Source organism: Engystomops pustulosus, chromosome 1 (assembly GCF_040894005.1).
Source record: "Engystomops pustulosus chromosome 1, aEngPut4.maternal, whole genome shotgun sequence".
NCBI lineage: Eukaryota > Metazoa > Chordata > Amphibia > Anura > Leptodactylidae > Engystomops > Engystomops pustulosus.
Genome location: NC_092411.1, coordinates 102316295 through 102337906, shown reverse-complemented (window position 1 = coordinate 102337906; position 21612 = coordinate 102316295). Strand labels below are relative to the sequence as shown.

The 21612-nt window shown below is 39.7% G+C and overlaps 1 protein-coding gene across 5 annotated transcripts in view; it reads left to right on the top strand.

The window, feature by feature from the left end:
- LOC140128642 (uncharacterized) overlaps nucleotides 1-21612 on the top strand; it is a 43472-nt gene that overhangs the window by 19899 nt on the left and 1961 nt on the right. For all 5 annotated transcript variants that reach the window (XM_072150371.1, XM_072150357.1, XM_072150343.1 and 2 more), the window contains 4 exons: nucleotides 10345-10551; nucleotides 12218-12458; nucleotides 18268-18452; nucleotides 20216-20289. In XM_072150371.1, the coding sequence (XP_072006472.1) occupies nucleotides 10387-10551; nucleotides 12218-12458; nucleotides 18268-18452; nucleotides 20216-20289 (665 nt within the window). In that variant the 5' untranslated portion in view covers nucleotides 10345-10386. The remainder of the gene's footprint in view (nucleotides 1-10344; nucleotides 10552-12217; nucleotides 12459-18267; nucleotides 18453-20215; nucleotides 20290-21612) is intronic.

The window sequence follows — 21612 nt, the reverse complement described above, 5'->3', positions numbered from 1 at the left end:
ATATATATATATATATATATATATATATATATATATATATATATATAGTAGTCAGGCCTTTCTAAAATTACCTTGGATAAGTGATGTTAATCACATATTTCTAGGAACGTATTGTTTATACTGGCTGCGTATTAAAGGCTGAAATCACACAATTACACAAAATTATCTATAGAACCTGTGTAAAACAAAGACAAAGAGAGTTCTGTCTGTAAAGATTTTTTGCATTCCAGTGGTGGAGGTCCAATCTCACGGGGTTCTGGTACCCGTCAGACTGGAAGTGATGATTTCACATGACTGCTCAGCCAGTCACTGGCATTGTTAATCAAGTTCTGTTCATGCAGACATAGGGTTATGGTTGTGAAACTCTATGAAATTCTTTAAAGTCATGTATTTGTATTGTTGTATTGCATATGTTAACTTAAAAAACCACATTTCAAATACCCTATTTGAGAATTCTAAATTAAGCCCTATATATATATATATATATATATATATATATATATATATATATATATATATACACTCACCGGCCACTTTATTAGGTACACCATGCTAGTAACGGGTTGGACCCCCTTTTGCCTTCAGAACTGCCTAAATTTTTCAGAACTGCCTCAATTCTTTATGACATGGCGCATTATCCTGCTGAAAGTAGCCATCAGATGTTGGGTACATTGTGGTCATAAAGGGATGGACATGGTCAGCAACAATACTCAGGTAGGCTGTGGCGTTGCAACAATGCTCAATTGGTACCAAGGGGCTCAAAGAGTGTCAAGAAAATATTCCCCACACCATGACACCACCACCACCAGCCTGAACCGTTGATACAAGGCAGGATGGATCCCTGCTTTCATGTTGTTGACGCCAAATTCTGACCCTACCATCCGAATGTCGCAGCAGAAATTGAGACTCATCAGACCAGGCAACGTTTTTCCAATCTTCTACTGTCCAATTTCGATGAGCTTGTGCAAATTGTAGCCTCAGTTTCCTGTGTGGTCTTCTGCTGCCGTAGCCCATCTGCCTCAAAGTTCGACGTACTGTGCGTTCAGAGATGCTCTTCTGCCTACCTTGGTTGTAACGGGTGGCGATTTGAGTCACTGTTGCCTTTCTATCAGCTCGAACCAGTCTGACCATTCTCCTGTGACCTCTGGCATCAACAAGGCATTTCCGCCCACAGAACTGCCGCTCACTGGATGTTTTTTCTTTTTCGGACCATTCTCTGTAAACCCTAGAGATGGTTGTGCGTGAAAATCCCAGTAGATCAGCAGTTTCTGAAATACTTAGACCAGCCCTTCTGGCACCAACAACCATGCCACGTTCAAAGGCACTCAAATCACCTTTCTTCCCCATACTGATGCTCGGTTTGAACTGCAGGAGATTGTCTTGACCATGTCTACATGCCTAAAGTTGTCGCCATGTGATTGGCTGATTAGAAATTAAGTGTTAACGAGCAGTTGGACAGGTGTACCTAATAAAGTGGCCGGTGAGTGTGTGTATATATATATATATGAGAGCTACCATAAAAATCCATGGTAACACTTACTCAAAGATCCAGGCACTGTGACTGTAGTAAACTTATTATATTTGCTATCCATGGCGTCCTTCCTTCTAAAATTGACCTTTAAAATTATGCTAGCAAAACAGAAGGGCTAATGGGGTTGTCACCAGATCTCCTGTGTGCTGCAGGTTCACAGGCTGTTACACTAACTGATCCTCCCCTTCTGGTCCCTAAACACTTCAGTATCTCTCTGCCTGATATAAAGCTGCAGCATTGATGTGCTCTGGCAACACCCCACAAGAGCCCTTCTGGCTCCTTAGCATAATTTTAAAAGTATATTTTAGAAGGGAGAAGGCTGTGTATTACAAATATAAGATTGCCACAGTCAGAGTGCCAGGATCAATGAGTAAGTGTCTATGGTTTATCATGTCTGATCTTGATGGTAGATTTCCTTTAATGTTTTTGCTTTTGTGCTATCCATTTATTACAATGGAAAAATTAATTTCTATGTGCTTTCTACGGCCTTGTGTGTGAGCTGACTGTCAAAACAGCATATCTGAGAACAGGTCCTATTTCTACCAATTTTTGTGCCTGGATATCAGCTTGCAATACAAGGATCCATTGTTTGAGGCCCATGAATTGCATACACTCATGCGCATGTAGCCTTCTAGATTTCTCATCATTAGGACCCGATTCTATTAGCCAGAGTGGAGAGGCTGGCTACAAGGATTGTCTCCTGCCCTTAAAGACACAGATTTCTGTTCATTACATTGATGGCACAGTGATGACAATGTGAGCTCTGTAATATGGCACTGCTGGAGGACTCAACACTCGCTGATCGGTTTTTCGATAGATGGCAACTGATCACTGGGTGTTGCAAGGGATGAAGGTTACCCAGAGAGCAGTAGGAAAAGTACTTGTAGAAATCAAAGTTAAGTCAAAGTTAATTAGAAAAAATCTAATAATTTTGTACTTAATGTATATTTATGGCAACAATATTATACTCATTTGGTTTATTTAAGCAACACAAATTCTTTGCATCCATAAAAGCCTGGAGAGTCGGGATTTTGATCAGAAATAAAATATTACAGCTTTTACTTCTAAATGCTACGGAACTTTTAATGAGCATTTCTACATTAAACCACCATTATGACAAATGGATGGTTATGTTTCAGTGAAATAATTGTCCTTCCAATCTGACAAATACTTTGTGTGCACTGTCTGCCAGTTTGGAGCTTTAGGAGGCTACAGATGAGGTAATGGGAGATTTTGGCAACAGTTTTATTTTTATTACAGAGGGAGGTGGTATCATCAAGATTTACATGCTGAAACAGTTCACTGGAGGATGTCATCATTGTTAAAATGACTTTATGAGGACATTCTTCACACTCGTGCCCAGAGTAATAATATGGGCCATTTTTGTTGTCTTTTTTTCACCTAATGTAATTTACATACATATAAGCTTCTACTTAACCTACAACTTCATAGGGTTGTCTGGTTTTGACAGTCCTTATTATAGATATAAAGGATATCCGGGACAGAGCATCCTGAATTAACCAGAGTTGAGAGTCACATCAAGTGCAATGCTCTGCTCTTATAAATAAATCAAGTTCACTGAGGAAATATTCATATCATACAGGAAAGCAAAACAGCATTAAAAAGCCTTGTTATAGGGAAAGCACCAACTTGGCATTTAGCTGGGGTGCTATATTACATGCAATAATTTATACATTTTCTTATTACGTAAATTACTGTCAATTATTTTAATTGGCCATTTAATTGTTTTGGAAAATCTAAAAAATCAAACCTAGATTTGTTTTGGCCACTAGAGGGAGCCTTATTTTTGTACTGTGTCAATGCTCCATACTGTGCGGTAAGAAACTGTACCCCCTATGGAGGTTTGCCTTTGAGGGCGACCTTTATAGGAGCACAGAAATGTATTTGTCAAGGTGGTAGAGCAAAACTGTGCCTAGGTTTTGCCATTAAAAGAGAACATGTCATGCAAATCAACCAATACAAAATAAATACTTTCCTTGGCTGCAATGTTAAAAAAAATCAGTTTGTAAACTTATATGCAACTCACCTGACGCAAGTCCAATGTCACTACTTTTGTCCAATGAAGCCCAGCATATTCATGAGTTACTTGCATTACTCTGCCTCTTAGTTCCTGATTGACAAGTTTCAGTGTTAAAGAACTGCTGTGATGTTGAACATTGAGTTAGTGTTCTGTTACATCATTGCCCACTTCATGTCATGTGACCAGGGTGACATTACCTAATGTCCTGTTAAATTTGCACAGTCTACCCCATGTATGAATCTGATCACATGAAATCACAGCAGCCGTCATGGACGATGGGGAGGGGGGAGTAGGAGTCCACAAAGGCATGCAGTAATCATGCTAGGATACTGATATGTGATCAGATATATGCATGGTGAACAGTTTGCTAATGTTAATGAGGGTAAAGGACCTGTGTTGATGTCACCCTGGTCACATGGCATGCTGAGAAGAAGCATTGGACATGGGGTGGTGTAGATGAGAGGGGCCATTTGATGCCTTATATCAGTGGTGGCGAGCCTAATTATGTTTGGAGGACCTCCTTCTGGCCCCATGATTCTCTTTGTACAGAGGGACACTGGAAAGAAGCTAAAATGATGCAAATTTTCCCTCCTCCTTTCTACTGTGTTGGTGTCGTCAGGAGGCCAGTCTGATTTAACATTGTTGAAGAACAGGCAGCAATAAGTTACTGCTTTAATTTTTGGTTGGCACCTTGCGATAAATGAGGGTTTGAGGTTGCAGTTTGGGCACTCGGTCGCTAAAAGGTTTGCCATCACTGCCTTATATGATGCCAGGTAATATAAAATAAATTTGATTTATGGGGATTTGAGGGAAACTATTTTTAGCTAAAAGAAGGAAGTCAGTAAGTTAATAGGGCTCTATAGGAACCTGCCGCTAACTGTATTTGTTAAAATGTGGTGACAGGTTCCCTTTGAGAGGCAGCTCTTCTACACCTATGTCTGACTGATGACATGTGTGATAATAGCAAAACCATTATGTCAAAATAGACTCCCAACTGTGGACAGAGCAGTTTTAATGTTTTAGCATCTCATTAGCACATTGTAGTTTTGCCAGGTGAGAGGCTGTTAATGTGGGTCCAGTTTCCCCACTCTGGAAAACTTATTTGCATATTTTTTCCCAGAATTTCCAGAGCAGCGATTATGGCCTTTCCAATCCCATATACCTGGAAAAGTGGCCTGCAAAAGCAAATCTACATAAAGAGTTTAGTTTCCTCTCTGATCCATGTCAATGGCCAAACCAGTTCCCTACACTGTACAGATGACATGCAAAAACATTGAAACAGTGCTGTTTGCAGCTGGAAGTCCATTTCTTTTGTAGAAGACATAATGATAGGTCAATTATCCCATATTTCATTATGGACATATATGTAGACGGAGAGGAATTTAATACTAAAGGTATAGTTTTTTTTCCCATCCTGGAAAACTTTTTTGAATATTTTTGTAACACCCGATGCACAGATGCAGGGGCGTAACTACAGTGGTAGCAGCCATAGCAGCCGCTATGGGGCCCACAGTGTCAGGGGGCCTCGTCATCCGACCTGACACAATAAAGAATGGAGGATGTGCACCATTATATCTATATTGTACTGCACATGTCCACCATAACATGTATATAACATATACTGTGATGTATATATGCAGTATCTGTGATGTGTATATGATGTCTGTATATACTGTATGTGAGTATGTTGCATATGGTACTGTATGTATGTGCATATGCAAATGAGTGTATTTATATGCGTGAGTATACTAATATGTATATTTTTAAGTGGGAAGGGGGGCCCCATGCAGTAGCCTGCTAGGGGGCCCTGACTCTCCTAGTTACACCACTGCACAGATGATTTCTACATGGTAAAGAGATTTTGATAATGTCATGATTGAATAGGGGTAAGACTCCTGTTCTTGTTCTCCTAAACATTTTGAAAACAGAGCAAGCTTTACAGGCTTCTGTGCTTACAAGGTTTTGCAGATACTGCATCTGCAGAGCAGGACTTTGACTTTGGTGGTAGATGTCCTTTACGAAAAGAAACTGCTGGGTCTAGAGAGAGGTGGAAAGCTGAAATTACACACCTCAGCACTTGCTTCAAGAAAATAAAAGACACGTGGGTGGTCACTAATTTGTTAACTTATCCTTTTGTTCCACAGTAGCTTAAACTGTAACTGTTGTTAGTAACAGCTTTTATCTTTCTTTAGAGATTCGTATTCCATCCTGTATAGTGTATGTCTAAGGAGGCTGACAATATGCTTAGATCTTATCTTCCTGTGTTTGTTTATATAGCTCTGAGCAGTGAGGATTAACACTTTTTGCTCTCTGTCTGGCAAGACTATTCTATTGGCATTATTTACTAACAAATTTTTTTTTATCAATCCCTGCTCAGCCCTTCTCACCTTATCAATCTGAAAGTGTTGGTAAGGCAGGGAGAAAATAAATTCTAAAAATAATGCTCATAAAATCCTGCAGCCATAAATGGTAAAGACTCACTGCTCAGAGCTGTGCAATCAAACATACAGAGAGCAGGAAAATTCCTTAGGTGGCCTGAATACCATCCTTATCAACAAGGAGATAAAAGCCATTACAAGGCGGCACTTTACTGCCTGTTTCTTTATAACCTAAGCAGATTTGACAACTTCACCTCGCTGTGACTTATTGCTGAAAAATTTTGGATGTTTTCAGCTTTTACACACTGTGCTCTTGAGAAGACCTCAGTCACTTACAGCCTAGTGCCCTCCCGCATAACAACTATGTCCCCTATTTGCTCCCAGACAATATTTACCCTTCATAACTGACCAGCACTTCCCCTTTATTTATTATACTATACATGGCAACCCTACTAAATTATATTTCATACAGCACTTCCTGAATTATTTATATATGGAGAGAGAAAGTATGACTTTTATTTAGCATTATATCATATTATACTGTCCACAAGGGAGCAACTAAGGGGGCTTTCTATTTTGTCACTAAAAAAGGCTTTATTATTGTGCGTTACAAAGGGGAGAGAACTATAATTGTATGTCTACACAAACAGGATTGAATGGGTTGTTTGAAATAGGACAGGAGTGTTAGGATTATTGCTTGCTGTATGTAAATTTTGAAAGTTATCCCTCTTTACATCCTCCAAAATGTGGGCAGTCTTTGATTTCTTCTACAGAAGTATAACATTTGCCACTTGTTTTGTGGGAAGGAAGCAACTGCAAAAAACCCCCCCAAAGCTGTTTTTGAGATGCTTATGCTGGTGAAAGATGGTCCACGTGTTGTATTTGCTCAGGGACACTGACACAAATGCTCCCATGAAGTTATGCTACGTGACACCCTACAATGATCTGTGTAGCATCCCCAAATGATGTCATACATTTGCTTCACTAACATTGACAAGATAATAGGATGTACATTAGCTGCTACTATTCATCATGTTGTAGGTAAAAACCATGGAATGTAAAAGGTCAATACCAATGATGATTTCCTGTTTCACATGATGGTTGTATTTCATCAGAGTTTTCAGTCGCAGCAATTATTAACGTTTCTTCCACTAGCTAACACTTTACTGTTCAATAAAAGAAAAAACTGGTTACAGGAGTGGAACCGCTGAACTCCGCACAACCCTTTGCTTGGAAGAGAACAGAGTTCTTGTAGAGATGCATGTAGTTATACATGTTGATTACTCAATGGTGCTCACAGACAGGGGCGCACCTACCATGAGGCGAGTTGAGAAACTCGCCTCAGGCGGCGGCGCCTCCTGGTGGACGGTGGGGCGGCATCAGGCAGGTCACTCACCGCAGCTCGGCCCCTTCTGTCTGCGGCCGCCTTCTGACCCTCCTCTCCTGGACCCCCGGCTCGCCTCTCCAGTCCGTGGTCCGCCCCCCTCCCCCTCTGCCTCTGGCCGGCCGACGTCTCCCATCTGAGGCCCGCCTCCCCTGTCCGCGACCCGACCGCCCGCCTCATGCATCCGCGGCCCGCCCACCTCTCCCGCCACTTCCGGCCGCCCGCCTCACACCTCCGCGGCCTGCTCACGTCTCCCGGCCGCCCACTTCACCCATCCAGGGCCCGCCACTCCTGGCCACCCGCCTCCACGGCCCGGCCGCCTGCTTCACACCTGCGCGGCCCGCCGGTGTCTCCCGGGCGCACGCTTCACTCGTACGCGGTCCGCCACTCCCAGCCACCCGCCTCCGCGGCCCGTCCGTCTCTCCCAGGCGCCCGCTTCAAGCCTCCTCGGCCCGCAACTCCCGGCCGTCCGCCTCATGCCTCCGCGGCCCGCCTGACTCTCCCAGCCGCCTGCTTCACCCGACCGCGGCCGCCGTCATGGTAAGTATGTATTTATTATATCCTAAGATGCATCTAAATTTACATGTGTATACATGTATATACACACACATGTATATTTATATGCATCTCTGTATACATGTATACAATGCACGGTTAGTGTGTGTGTTTGTATACTGTATGACTGTATATAAGTGTGTTTATACTGTATGTGTGTGGTGAGTGTGTGTATATGCATGCTATATGAGTATATATGCTGTATATATGTGTATATGCTGTATGAGTGTGTGTATACTGTGTATATATATATATATATATATATATATATATATAGCAGCTCGCTGTATGTATTGTATGGTATATGGCGGCACAATGTGTGTATTTTATATAACATGGCGGCACGCCAATACATACAATATACATATAATACATACAGCATACCGCCATATAGTATATAATACATACAGCATACCGCCATATAGTATATAATACATACAGCATACCGCCATATAGTATATATACAGCATACTGCTGTATGTATTATATGGTATGTGGTGGCACGCTGTATGTATTATATGGTATATGGCTGCACGCTGTATGTATTATATGGTATATGGCGGCACGCTGTATGTATTATATGGTATATGGCTGCACGCTGTATGTATTATATGGTATATGGCGGCATGCTGTATGTATTATATGGTATATGGGGGCACAGTGTATGTATTATATGGTATATGGGGGCACGCTGTATGTATTATATAGTATATGGGGGCACACTGTATGTATTATATGGTATATGGGGGCACAGTGTATGTATTATATGGTATATGGCGGCACGCTGTATGTATTATATGGTATATGGCTGCACGCTGTATGTATTATATGGTATATGGGGGCACAGTGTATGTATTATATGGTATATGGGGGCACGCTGTATGTATTATATAGTATATGGGGGCACAGTGTATGTATTATATGGTATATGGGGGCACACTGTATGTATTATATGGTATATGGCAGCACACTGTATGTATTATATGGTATATGGCTGCATGCTGTATGTATTATATGGTATATGGGGGCACAGTGTATGTATTATATGGTATATGGGGGCACGCTGTATGTATTATATAGTATATGGGGGCACAGTGTATGTATTATATGGTATATGGCAGCACGCTGTATGTATTATATGGTATATGGGGGCACGCTGTATGTATTATATGGTATATGGCGGCACGCTGTATGTATTATATGGTATATGGGGGCACGCTGTATGTATTATATGGTATATGGGGGCACGCTGTATGTATTATATGGTATATGGCGGCACGCTGTATGTATTATATGGTATCTATTATATATTACACGGAGGACGCCGATGTATGTATTTTATAATATATGGTGGCATGGTGTATTGATTTTAAATTATATGGCAGATTGTTGTATGTATTTTGTTCTTTATGGTAGCTCGCTGTGTGCATTATATAGTACATGGTGGCACGCTATTATGTATTTTGCATTGCTTTATTTTAAAATTAACCAATATGATTTGGGTCTGGTCCTGACACTCCTTGATATAATACATATATGGAGTGGGGGGGGGGGGGCGTCTTTTTATAGCTCGCCTCAGGCAGCAGAAAGGCTGGGTTCACCCCTGCTCACAGAATATTGTACAGTTGGAGGAGGAAGTTTCCTCTATGCTAGAACCGTCTCTAAACACAATTTCCATCTCAGCAGTGACACGTGGAGGCCTGGAGATGTAACTGTCTGCTTCAAAAAAATCACCCAGGAATATTCCCCTACTACCAACACTGCACATCTGTTGTCTTCTATTAACATTTTTATTTTTACTAGTGTTTGTTATTTTTTTTTATAGGTTTTAACTAATATATTATGGAATGAAATGGTAAACTATTTAATAAAATATAGATATCATCTAAAATCTCCATTAAGAGCTGGAAAGATTGGGGTAGCAACAAAAGGGCAGGGAGAACAGCTTCGAACTGAAATCCTTTAAGGTTGATTTGATAAAATCACTTTTATTTATACAGCATATCATATACTTGAGCTTTTCTCAGACAAGCCTTTATATATTTCTTCATATTTCGAAGGTTTGCGGACTTACCTTACAGTTGCCGCAAATCTGGAAAATATTCTTTTCATCGGCCACCTGATATGCCTATGATCTGCCAACAAATGAGTATGTTTTTTTATATTCTGGTATTGTAGGGAGGTATAAAATCCTTCCCTTGTAAACATTGGCTATTTACTGACTATGGAGGGGATTAATTACATTAATGATTGCAAAGATCTGAGTTACGGTATATCATATTTGGACTATATTTTGTCTATAGACTGCTTTAGTCTTAAAACAGCTTTGACCTTTGTACTACAGGTATGATGTAATAAAAACCGTAGAGCACTATATGACTTTTATCTGTTCTATAAGGTGCCTTCTGTAATTTGTCTTTTATTATATTTCCCTATTATCTATTTATTACTGTAGGTTTCTTCACATTCTATCATATGTTTAAGGCAAGCACTTAGCATGGAGGAGCAGCAGCCAGAAGAGGCTTTTGCCCCATTTGCGGTTTGCTTGTCTCCAATTCTTTTCTCTGAAGAAGAAGACAGTGAATATGATTCCCTAAATCCAGCGGACAGGCGAGAAGATACAATTGTTCTCTTCAGGAAAGACATATCGCCTGTTTACTGTGTAAGAGATTTGCTTTGCTGTATTGATTTCACACATCCGCTCTTCCTTTCCATTTTACCAAATGGGAGATTTACGCTGAATGTGCATGAATTATGTCTCCAATTGCACCATAAAAACAGCACCATATTTAATATATGTTTTAGACACACTTTATACCGCACTTGACAAGGAGTGAAGCCCATTTAAAAAAAATTAGCATGAAAGATGTTGAAAAAACGTGTGCTCGCCAGGGCTAGTGCAATGGCATAGCACACACCTCCCTTTTGCATAAAAAATATGAGATACTGCAGCCAAGGTCGGCTCCAGGTTTCAGTAGGCCCCCGTGCGACAGAGCCACAGTGGCCCCTTTTCAGTGAACTCACATAGTGGCATTAACTAAAACAGTCTCCTGTTCCCTAAAATATTTCCTATTTTATCATACCAAACAGCCTCCTCATGGTTATTTTATATAACCCCCCCTAAAACCCTATGGATTTATTGGATACAGCCCCACTCACCCCATGGATTCCTTATGTACAGTGTATAGTTATGTGGGACCCCCAGCAGCTCTGGGCCCCGGCACTTGCCCAGGTATGCCCAGTGCCCAGGGCTCGAGCCGGCCTTGCCTGCGAAATATAATCATGTGATCCCATTGTACAACTACCATGCTATGTAAATTTGTTATTATTATCTTTTTGTAAAATCAATAAAACTTATTTAATATTCATAATTGGTTGTGAATACAGTGATAATTTACATAATTTGGAATTGACATTTTTGGAGCATAGGATTTTACAGTGGCATTCGGATTTGTTGTCCACATCCTCAGCTCCCCCATCTGTTTGATGCGAAAAAAAAAAATAGCGTAAGTGTTTGAAAAATCTGTTGGAACAGGCGCAAATGAAAATATTCTGGGATTGCCCAACATAAAAAATGTGCGAAACCATTGATAAATGTACCCCTGCGTGCTCACCGCTCTGTGACTGGATGCCATAGTTCTCTATGGGGGCTTTGATCTAACTGCATATTGTCGAATCATGGGCCCTATATGATCATGTGCAAGGCCTAAATGCAAGAAACGACTTGGTCGTGTAAATACGGCCTAAGCTCAAAACTAAGTCAACAATCTCCATCTTTTAAGCTTGAACCAGGAAGACTAATTAAGCCTCGAGCTAAACTGCAAGAGAGTCGTCCATGGCTAAGGGCTTGTCCATAGGATAGAGAAATAAGGCCCATTTTTTACAGCACACAGCTACGCTAACTGCAATACTTTTCAGTGGAACAATTCACATGCCTATTATTTGTGTGTCTGTAAAAAGTAGAGCATGTCGTAGTGTGATCTGCTTTCACTCTGCACTCTTTTTAACAGAAGTCAATTGGTCAGTGAAAAAATGGACTATGCTTGGATGGAAAAATGAAATATTATACTTCAGAGAACCAGGTAGTCCACTGCAGAACTTCATGGGAAACGTAACAAAAAATGATCAGACTAACGATAAATGACCCCCAATGTCTCATAAAGATTGTGTCAAATTACCCAAAAGTCCAAGGTCAACATTTCTAGACATGATGCATTGTGCTTTGGAAACAAATACTAGTACAACTGTATGTCTGTATGACAAATTAGATTAGTTTATTAGTGAATGTACATGATATCGTTTTGCAAGATGCATTTTTTTTATTCCAGATGTCATCTGAAGAGTCACCTTTATTACCACCCAATCGTATGTACACACCCGATCATGAAACATATCCATGGAAATATAAGTATCAGGACACATGTATTAGAGACTGTTCTGTGACCGACTACATCTCTGATGCAGAATGCAAGTCATTTTCACCCTCATGTGCAGAGGCAAAAGAAGAGAGCGAATTAACCCACAACTCGCCAACTCTACTGCTGGAAATTAGCAGCTCATCAGGGACTAGTGAGTATAATGTACCATTTGCAGGCTGCCTGCATTCTGAAAGTCTTTAGGCCATTTTAATTTTTTTATAGTGTGTCTGGCTACCTTTTGCTAAAATAACAAAATTCCTCTCATAAGTATAAACACCTCATAATTATTAAAAGAATGTTAATGCATCTTTGCTAATTTATTGAAAAGGAGGCACCTGTTCAGCAAACTTGATCTGTGTCTGTTTGGGATTTAGCAGCCTGAACCTAGAACTGCTGTACTGTATTTATATGTGGATAACCCCACCCGCTTGCCCTTGTACCTGTTCCAGGTCCGGGCATACATTTTAGCTAGTGTGCTGGCCTACTCTGCCGCCAGGCATTGCCCCCTTCAGATATAAAGGTGGCGAAAAAGGGCAGAAATATTTGTAATTCCTGGCCATGCATAAGGAATTGTAACTAATTCAGGGTTTATAAGCCAGAAAACTGGCATATGAGCTTATGCCCAATGGACACAATACTGGGGGCCATATCACAGCCCCCATAGAGGTCTACTACACTCACAATGTAGTGACCATCCTATTTACAGCCTGATTTGCTTTGCGGCCACTCGGCCTTCTACAGAGAGAGCAGTGTTAAGGAGCACTCCCCCCCCCCCCCTTTCTCCACCCAGCCATGTGTTTTGGCCAGAATCTGGCCCAGGTGAGCACACGGCCATGTGCATTAAGCCTTGGGGCTCATGTACACTAACGCGTTCCCGCCCACCCGTAGCTATACAGGTATAGGTGGGGCGCTGGAGACAGGGCCGGTTCTAGACAAAGTGGGGCCCTGGGCAAAACTAAAAGTGGGGCCCCAAAATAAAACTATTTTATGACCAGTCACAGTCAGCAAGAGGCTCCTTTAGTATGGTAAAATGAACTGTAATATGGGAGAATTTTATAGGAGATAGATAAATGATAGGGAGATTTATGGGCAGCATGGTGGCTCCGTGATTAGCACTACATCCTTGCAGCGCTGGTCAACATTAGCAAAGATTTTGTATGTTCTCTCTGTGTCTGCGTGGGTTTCCTCCGATTTTCTCCCACACTCCACAAAATTACTGGTAGGTTGATTAGACTGTGAGGTCCATTGGGGAGAGGGACCGATATTTTCTGAAAGCAGACACTTGCCCCATTTTCAAAATTGCATCAAAGAGTTTATAGACATAGGCGCCTTCATGCAATTTTGATTCAAATTGAAACATTTTATTAAAAATACTTAAAATTTGACTTTGATGGCAAAAAATTTGATCCAAACAGAAAATGTTTACCTTCACATCTCCTAAATGTAATAGATGGACATGTATACAGTTCACAAATGTCCCATATTGATATGTTCACATCAATAAATCCACATAATATCACTAAAACTGTAATAACTAGATATCTGCTTTTCAGCTAGACATTTTTAGACAGTCACAACCTGCAAAATATAGCAATAAAACAGAATAAAAAGTAAAGGGACCATAAAACCTATAGAATTTTGAAAGCAGACAACCAGGCGATGCATTTGGCAATTGACATTCAAAATTTCCTCTAAAATATGTACAAATCCAGATACTTATATAAAGAAAATCTACTTTCCTAAAACAGTAAGATGTGAGGAGATGATACAGACCCCACATGTGTATATTCACCAAAATATGCAGCAAAGGGAACTGCAGAAAATTCCCACAGATGTATCATTGTCTGTTCCTTAGACAATGGTAACCCAAATAAATAACTATATATCAATAAACCCCTCTAATGAGATAATAAAAGTCACGTTTAGATGTACGTCATTGTATTAGCTGCACAATAACAGAACCCTCCGCGCTTCATAAGAATGAGAGTGAGAATGTCATAACATCGGTGGAAATAATGGAGGATGATGGGAAATACAAACTTTATTCCAGGACATGTGTGTGTTTTTGGTGTTACATATAACTTTATGGACATGTTCTGGTCGCGGTGTAGTCACATTAGGCGAAGAGGATTGAATGTTCATCATATCAGTCAATTTTCCCAACAAAAAATAACTATCACAAAATAAAAGGGAATAAGAGAGAATGGGCCACGTTTATCGCTTTGTAGTAGTTGCGCCTAAATTCTGGCGCACTGTTTTCCAGAATTATCACAAGCTACAACCATCTGTGATAAGGTAATTTCCTGCCTCTTATTAATCACTTTACTTTAACACAGTTTAGGCACAATTTTGGCGCAGTTTAGGCGCAATGTTAGAATCGGGCAGTTACATGTGATCCTGCTACAAGCTCCTCTCTGCTTCTCCCACAGCCCAGAATGAAGATAACACTCACAGCAGCACCCAGGTGTGTGACACCCAGCACCCAGTGACCTCCTCAGCAGGGGCTTCTCCTGGAGGGGATCCCCCAGTGCTGGTCTCCTGCTGCCCCCTGTAATTCTGCACAGTATCCCCCTCAGACACACTGGTGATACTGTGCAGAATGACATGGGGGACACTCTGCAACATTCTGCAAAGTTCTCTTGCTCTTGCTTTGAGCTCAGGATTCTGCAGAATGTTTTGTAAATAGAAGGTGATGAACTGTAAATAGAGTCTGCAGCTCCTGTCTGCAGAGTATCTCATGTCTGTATGATCTGTACTAGTGTCTGCAGGGTATTTCATGTCTGTATGATCTGTACTAGTGTCTGCAGAGTATCTCATTTCTGTATGATCTGTTCTAGTGTCTGCAGTGTCTGGCTGAGCTTTGCTGCTAGAAATGAGCTGTTCTGCACAGGGGCTCAGTGCTTTCTTCTCAGTTAACGCCACCTTCGGGCTGGAGTGTTTTTGCGCCTAAATGAAAAGTTGCAAGTGATGAATATCATTAGGCGCAGCAAAACATCTGGATTGCTAGGATAGATGAGGGAAAGCTGGTTATTTTTGCTGTGCAGCTAGCTTGGCGTTTAGTCGCAAAAATGGCGCAAAAACGGTGCGCCTGAATAAAAAGGCGCAAAAACAACAGAAAAAAACGATTGATGCATGTGGCCCAAAGTGTTTTCTTAGATAGTTCTGCATAGAGAAGGGTTAAAAACATGAATATTAGTTGATATTATCCCTTTTCAAAATGTAGTAACATATAAAGTGATTATTTCCATTATCTGTGAGGTGCAGCAGCTCCTGTGTGCAGCTAATTCTCCCTGCAGCCTGATGGCTAAGAATCTGGAGGGGGGGAGACACTTCAGGGGGCTGTATCTCTGGCTGTGTGACACATAGAACCTTACTTCTTTTTTCCTATGAAAGGAGAGAGTCTCCTCTTTTATATGAATCTAAAATTGTGTTTCTAAATTGTAGGAAAACTGAGATATTAACTGTTAAACTGCCGTTGGGAGCGATTTTTATATACAAAATGGCACCTGATATTCTCACTTTAAACCTGAATATCTCTGGATCCATAGCACCTAGGAACAAAATTCAAGATTCATTTGAAAGAAGAGATTCTCCCCTTTCTCCCAGGGGCCCTGGGCAATTGCCACCTTTGCCTACCCATAGCGCCGGCCCTGGCTGGAGAAGAGGAGAAGCGATCACTGCTCGCCCCACCTCTATTCATACAGCACGGCCATTCTTACGGGCAAAGATAGAGCACACTCTATCTTTTTTGCGGCCACGGCATGGTACGGTTAGCACCAAGCCCAGGCACCATAGATAACTATGGGGGCATATATACGGCCGTATATACATCCCCCTTGGTTTGTGGGCATGGAGCGAGTCTGTTAGAACCATCTCACCAATGTACAACTGGTCTAACAAATGACCCTGAGCCAAGCGCTCTGGAGGAAATTTTATCCAAATATCTCTGAACTTTCTTATCACACAAGTTCTTTGGAGCTTAGTGACCATTTGATTCCTTGTTACCTCTCTTACCAAGTTGTTTCTCCTCTGAATATTTATTCTAGTTGGATGTCCAGATCTGGAAAAAATTTAAATGCCATGCGAATAAGAGAGGCTCTATAAATTATAATAAAATAATATTTATATAGCGCCATCAAACAAATAGAACCATGCTTTTGGTATCAGAATGGAGAATCATATGTTTCAAATGACATTAGACATATGGTTCTATGACCTAAACAGCTAAATATATAGGCTGTTTAAAGCCTACCTGGGAATGTGAGCTACAGATAATTCCCTTTGTTTTTAATTGTACATGTGTCCAGTTATGTAACCACAAACTTAAACGCAATCTCACAGTTTCATAGATTGTCATTTTTACTTGATACCAGAAACTTGCTTATTTGTGTATATGAGCTTGGTCCGGCGTTCTGAGGGCTACAAAGTACAGTGCTTGCTAGCTTATCGGAAGGTTGCAAACACTGCTACACCTGGGGTAGGGCTAGGAAGGTGCTTACCTTTAATAAGCAGTTCCTAGATAGATTATTGACAGGTCCTCTTTAACTTCAGTAACTGTTATGCAAATATGGTTCAGTTACCAAGATGATAATATTTTTTTATTACACAGTAGGTCTGAATATTGTTACCCAGCATTAAGGATATAATTACTTTAGATAATTACTTCCTATTGAATTTATCAGACAGTGAAATTCAGTAGTACACTCATTTGACAATTTGCTGCAATGGCTATGCTGCTTTCTTAGTGGTCTCCAATCTGCTGAAACTGTATGAATAAAATAGTAACTCTACCTTTGGCGCTCGGAAAATAAATATTAAACTCATAATACGAAAAAATATCATAGCTGCAATATATTCCCAGTCATGGTTAAGTTGACACCTGTGTTCGGCAGGTTCCGTTCCCTTCTGGTATTAACAGTGGGAAAAATTGTGTAACAAATAAAAAATCCTTAAAGTGGTTTGCCCATGAAAGAAAGTTCTCAAATTTCGAATCCCTAGTGATGTTTACACAATAAAGATGATTTTTAACTCCCTACTTCACAATTTTACTCAATTTTATTGCTGTTTTAGCTCCTATAACTCCATGATGGTCAGTGTAAAATTCAAAATTGTGGGTGGGGTCTCTCTAAGACACTACATGATTCCTTTGTGCTATGAGATGCTGTGAGCTGAAAATGTGCTTCCATTATCAGAGTCCAGGTTTATCTACACTTTCATTTAGCTTCTGAACATTCAATAGAATCTAACACAGATGAAATGAGACGAGACAGATGAGAAATGAGGAGATCCATGAGATGGATATATAACACAATGACATACTCCAGCTCTGCTATAGCTCTTTCCTCTGCTATAAAGATCTTATCTTATCTGTAGTTTGTAGTCTCTGCATGATGCTGCTTTCTGGCAGGAAGTGCCTGTCTCTGAGATAGTCTTCTAATGCAGGGGGAAGGGGCAGTGGGCTGACAGCGCACTGCATCGAATCTGGTGGGCATGTTCAAATATAATATGTCCAGCCTAGCAATGCCACACAATGACTAAGGAAATAGTATCATACAGTGCTTAGATCAAACTTCAAACTATTAAATAAAAGTATTAGCTCCATAGATTAATCTAGTACCAACTGCTTGAGCAGGGCTCCCCAATGCACCAAGAACATAAGCATCGGCCATACCTACCTACAATGTCATTTCCTTGATCTCCATCATAAAAAATATGCAAATAGAAAAAACACCCTACCTCTGAAACGTCTAGTAATTACATCCATCACAATATTGTTTTTAAGACACATTCACTGCTTTTCTGGTCCCTCAATTTTCATAGATGGTTAGCAATGAGTATATTTATGTAAGTGAGTGGAATATTGTAGTCAAAAGAATATGTAAAGGGTAGTTCAATACAAAGCATGACAGATCAGGAGGCCACAACATAGTTATTAATATTTTTCAAATTTCATTATTTAGCAAGTATTTCTGAGGAAAGCAACTTTAGAGAGAATGACGAAGAACAAAGTTTGGATTATGATGCCTTGACAAGCACATCCTCGGATTCCAGTTCAGAGTGTAAATGTAACAATTGTGATCCTCAGTCAAATGGAGAATTCAAGTGTCATGAAAGCATCTATTTAATGATACCTCCAAAATACCAGGTAAAGATGATTTTTTTTTTTTTTTTTACAAAAAACACATTAAAAGGAAATCTACCATTTGTTTTTTATACATTGTGAACCAAACATACCTTGAGAATGCTGTAGCTACATTGATGCAGAAACAAATCTTGTTCAATCCCTGAACCAAGTGGTTTTGCCGGAAAAAAAACTATTTAAAAATTATGATAATGAGGCTCTGTCTCTCCTGTGGCTGCTCCAGCGGTTCTCCTCTTACCCCAATTATGCACTGCTTTATAGATCGCTGTATTCACTGCGTTATCCATGACAGACAGAAGTAATGAATCGCTGCACCATCCCTCAGCTGCTGTGTATGAGTCATCCAGCTTTTAGTCCTGTTCAGGAAGCTCTGAACGTCCTGAATTTTATAATCATTTTTTGAGCAAAACCACTCGGTTCAGGGATTGAACAAGATATGTTTCTGTAGCAGTATAGCTACAGCATTCTCAAGGTATGTTTGGTAGATTTCCTTTAAAGCATTTAATCAGCTTTATTTAGCATAATTGCACATATATATTCATATTATTGCTCATATTATGTGCAGTTTTGACAAGGTGTAGATACAGTTAGGTGGAGAACCTTGATACCATACATTTATTTTCTAGTATCAAGATTTAGTACATAGTTCCTCAGGGCTCTATCTACGGTTCAGGCTTCTGTTTTTTCCCATTGATTTCAGTGGACTTGTAATGGTGTCTGGTAGCATCCGTTAATTCAGTTGATAGTTGGACACGGAATGCTGCACAATTTTTCCATGTGAAGTAACGGAAGTCTCCTTTGTCCAACTCTTAACATTGCTTTCTATGGAGGGTCTATGCAAAAAAAAAAAAAAAAACACACTGATGGTAGAAACTAATACAACAATAGCAGTCTGTGATTTTAAATTCCAGAATTCCAATGTGACCCCTAGTGGTCAAACAGAGGCAAAAAAAAAAAAAATTATATATATAACACACACTTACAGAAAGCAAAGCATAAGTTTTCTTAAACTGGTTCCAAAACCCATCAAACTTTGCTATTGATGCATCCACCCATACATCTAAAATACAATCAGTTACTTCAAAATACAAAACAGAAACTACTAAACAGGAGTCTGTTTGTAATGTTTGGAGTTTGTAATGGACAAAACTGCAGGTAAACTCCCATTAATGTACATTTGGTTTGGTTATTCAGCTGGTACTGTTCCTCAGGCCCATTCATTCACCAACATGTACACAGGCTTTCCAATGATTGCCTGCCTACCCCAAGACTAAATTAATGTTTTTATTTGAAAATGTGTGAAATGGGGCAACTGAGACCATAGTATAAAATTCATGAGGTACACGTATCATAATTCTGGCTTAGTGGGCCTGCTTTTTTTTAATTCTTTTAATTCATCTGTGTCGAGGTATTTTGCAAGTTTGCTACTTATTGAACAAAAGTGGTAAAAAAATGTCCCAAAACCGCTCTCATGGCAGGAGCAGGTATTGTTTTGTGCCAGAACTAGCAATATATATATATTTTTAAAAAAGCTGCAGCCTCCACATCTGGAGATGACTTTGCAAGAAACTAGACAATGGAGGACTCTGAAGAGAGAATGGCTTAGGTACAAAAATTGAGAAATCCAATTTTAACCTGATAAAATTTAATTTACAAGACATTACGACCAAAATCATTTTGATCAGTGCATACTGGGTGCATCTAATGTTAATCCAGCAAGTGTTCACTTACCCCAATTGACGTAACTATTGCATTTTGTCTTTTAGGTTGCAGCAGATGACTTCATTTACAAATATAAGACCTTCAATGAGGAGATGATAAAGGCCGCGCACAACCTCAGGTAGGACAAAAGTTCCCTGTCACACATCCCTGTAGGCTCTGTACATGTATATTACACATGGATTTTCTTGCAGAAATTCAGTAGCCTTATATAGCTACATTAACTCAAGTGGCTTTCCCATCATGGCTGCTACCAAATTTTTAATTGATGTGTATTTTTCTGAAATTATGGCGAATAAGAATCCATATTAAAAAACACAATACACATCCTTATGAAATATGCGCTTAAATACCAGACAAGAATTTGTGGTCTCAACTGTTCACAGTAAGCGGTTACTCCATCGATAGCTTTATCGTGTTAGCCATGGAGAGCAGAAGAGAAGAAATCAGGCGATACCTTTTTAAGGGGAAATGAGTATATTTGAGGAAAAGAACTAGTATTCACAAAAACTCAGAAAGAATATTATGCATTAATCAGAAAATACACATTGTTTTGTATACAGTGATCATCAAGGGAGAACCAGATGATACATGTATAGAAATCTTATTTATCATAGAATGGTAAAAGACTGAAAACTTTTAAAGATCACCGCCTAATGTGCATAAAATGCTGAAAATTTGTTTCATGCATATCATGTCTGACAAATAAAACCAGTATTCTCGAAAGATCTCCATCAAATATACTAGGTTAGCCTTAAGAAGGTATCACTTGATTTCTTTAAGCTTCTATTGTTGCATCTGTAGCATTTACACACCGATACTTCATATCAGAATATGATGCTCCCTATAACCCCTCCCTCCAAAAAATTAGCAACTGTGTAATCTATATGTAGTAGAGTCCTGCTGTTCCATATGTATATAAGCAGAGTGCCAAAGTCAGCAATTTGTGCAGTTTTTAAATTTTTTTAAGTTTAATGTCAAAGATTTATTTTTGACTATTTGTGACAATGCCAAATACAGAACACAAAGCTGAAAATTAAAAAAAAAACAAAAAAAAAAAAAACAGGGCTCTTAGGAAGTGTACAAATAAAATAAAACAAAAGAGTTTTACCAATAGCAACAAGAGATATTTTTAATCTACCTGTGACCTAGGTATGTCATAGGTCCCTGCCAGGACTGGAAAGCTTCCGTAAAGGGGTATTCCCATTACAGAAAATTTATGTTATTGTTTGTATTATAAAAAATGTATACAAATTTCCAATATACTTTCTGTATCAATTCCTCATGGTTTTCTAAATCTCTGCTATAGAATGACAGCAAGCAGAGATCTTAGGAATTGATACAGAAAGTATATTGGAAAATTTGCTGAAATGGGAACATCCCTTTAAGAAAAACCACTCAAGTGTTTAGAAAACCATATTGTGGAGATTATAAATTAGGGCTA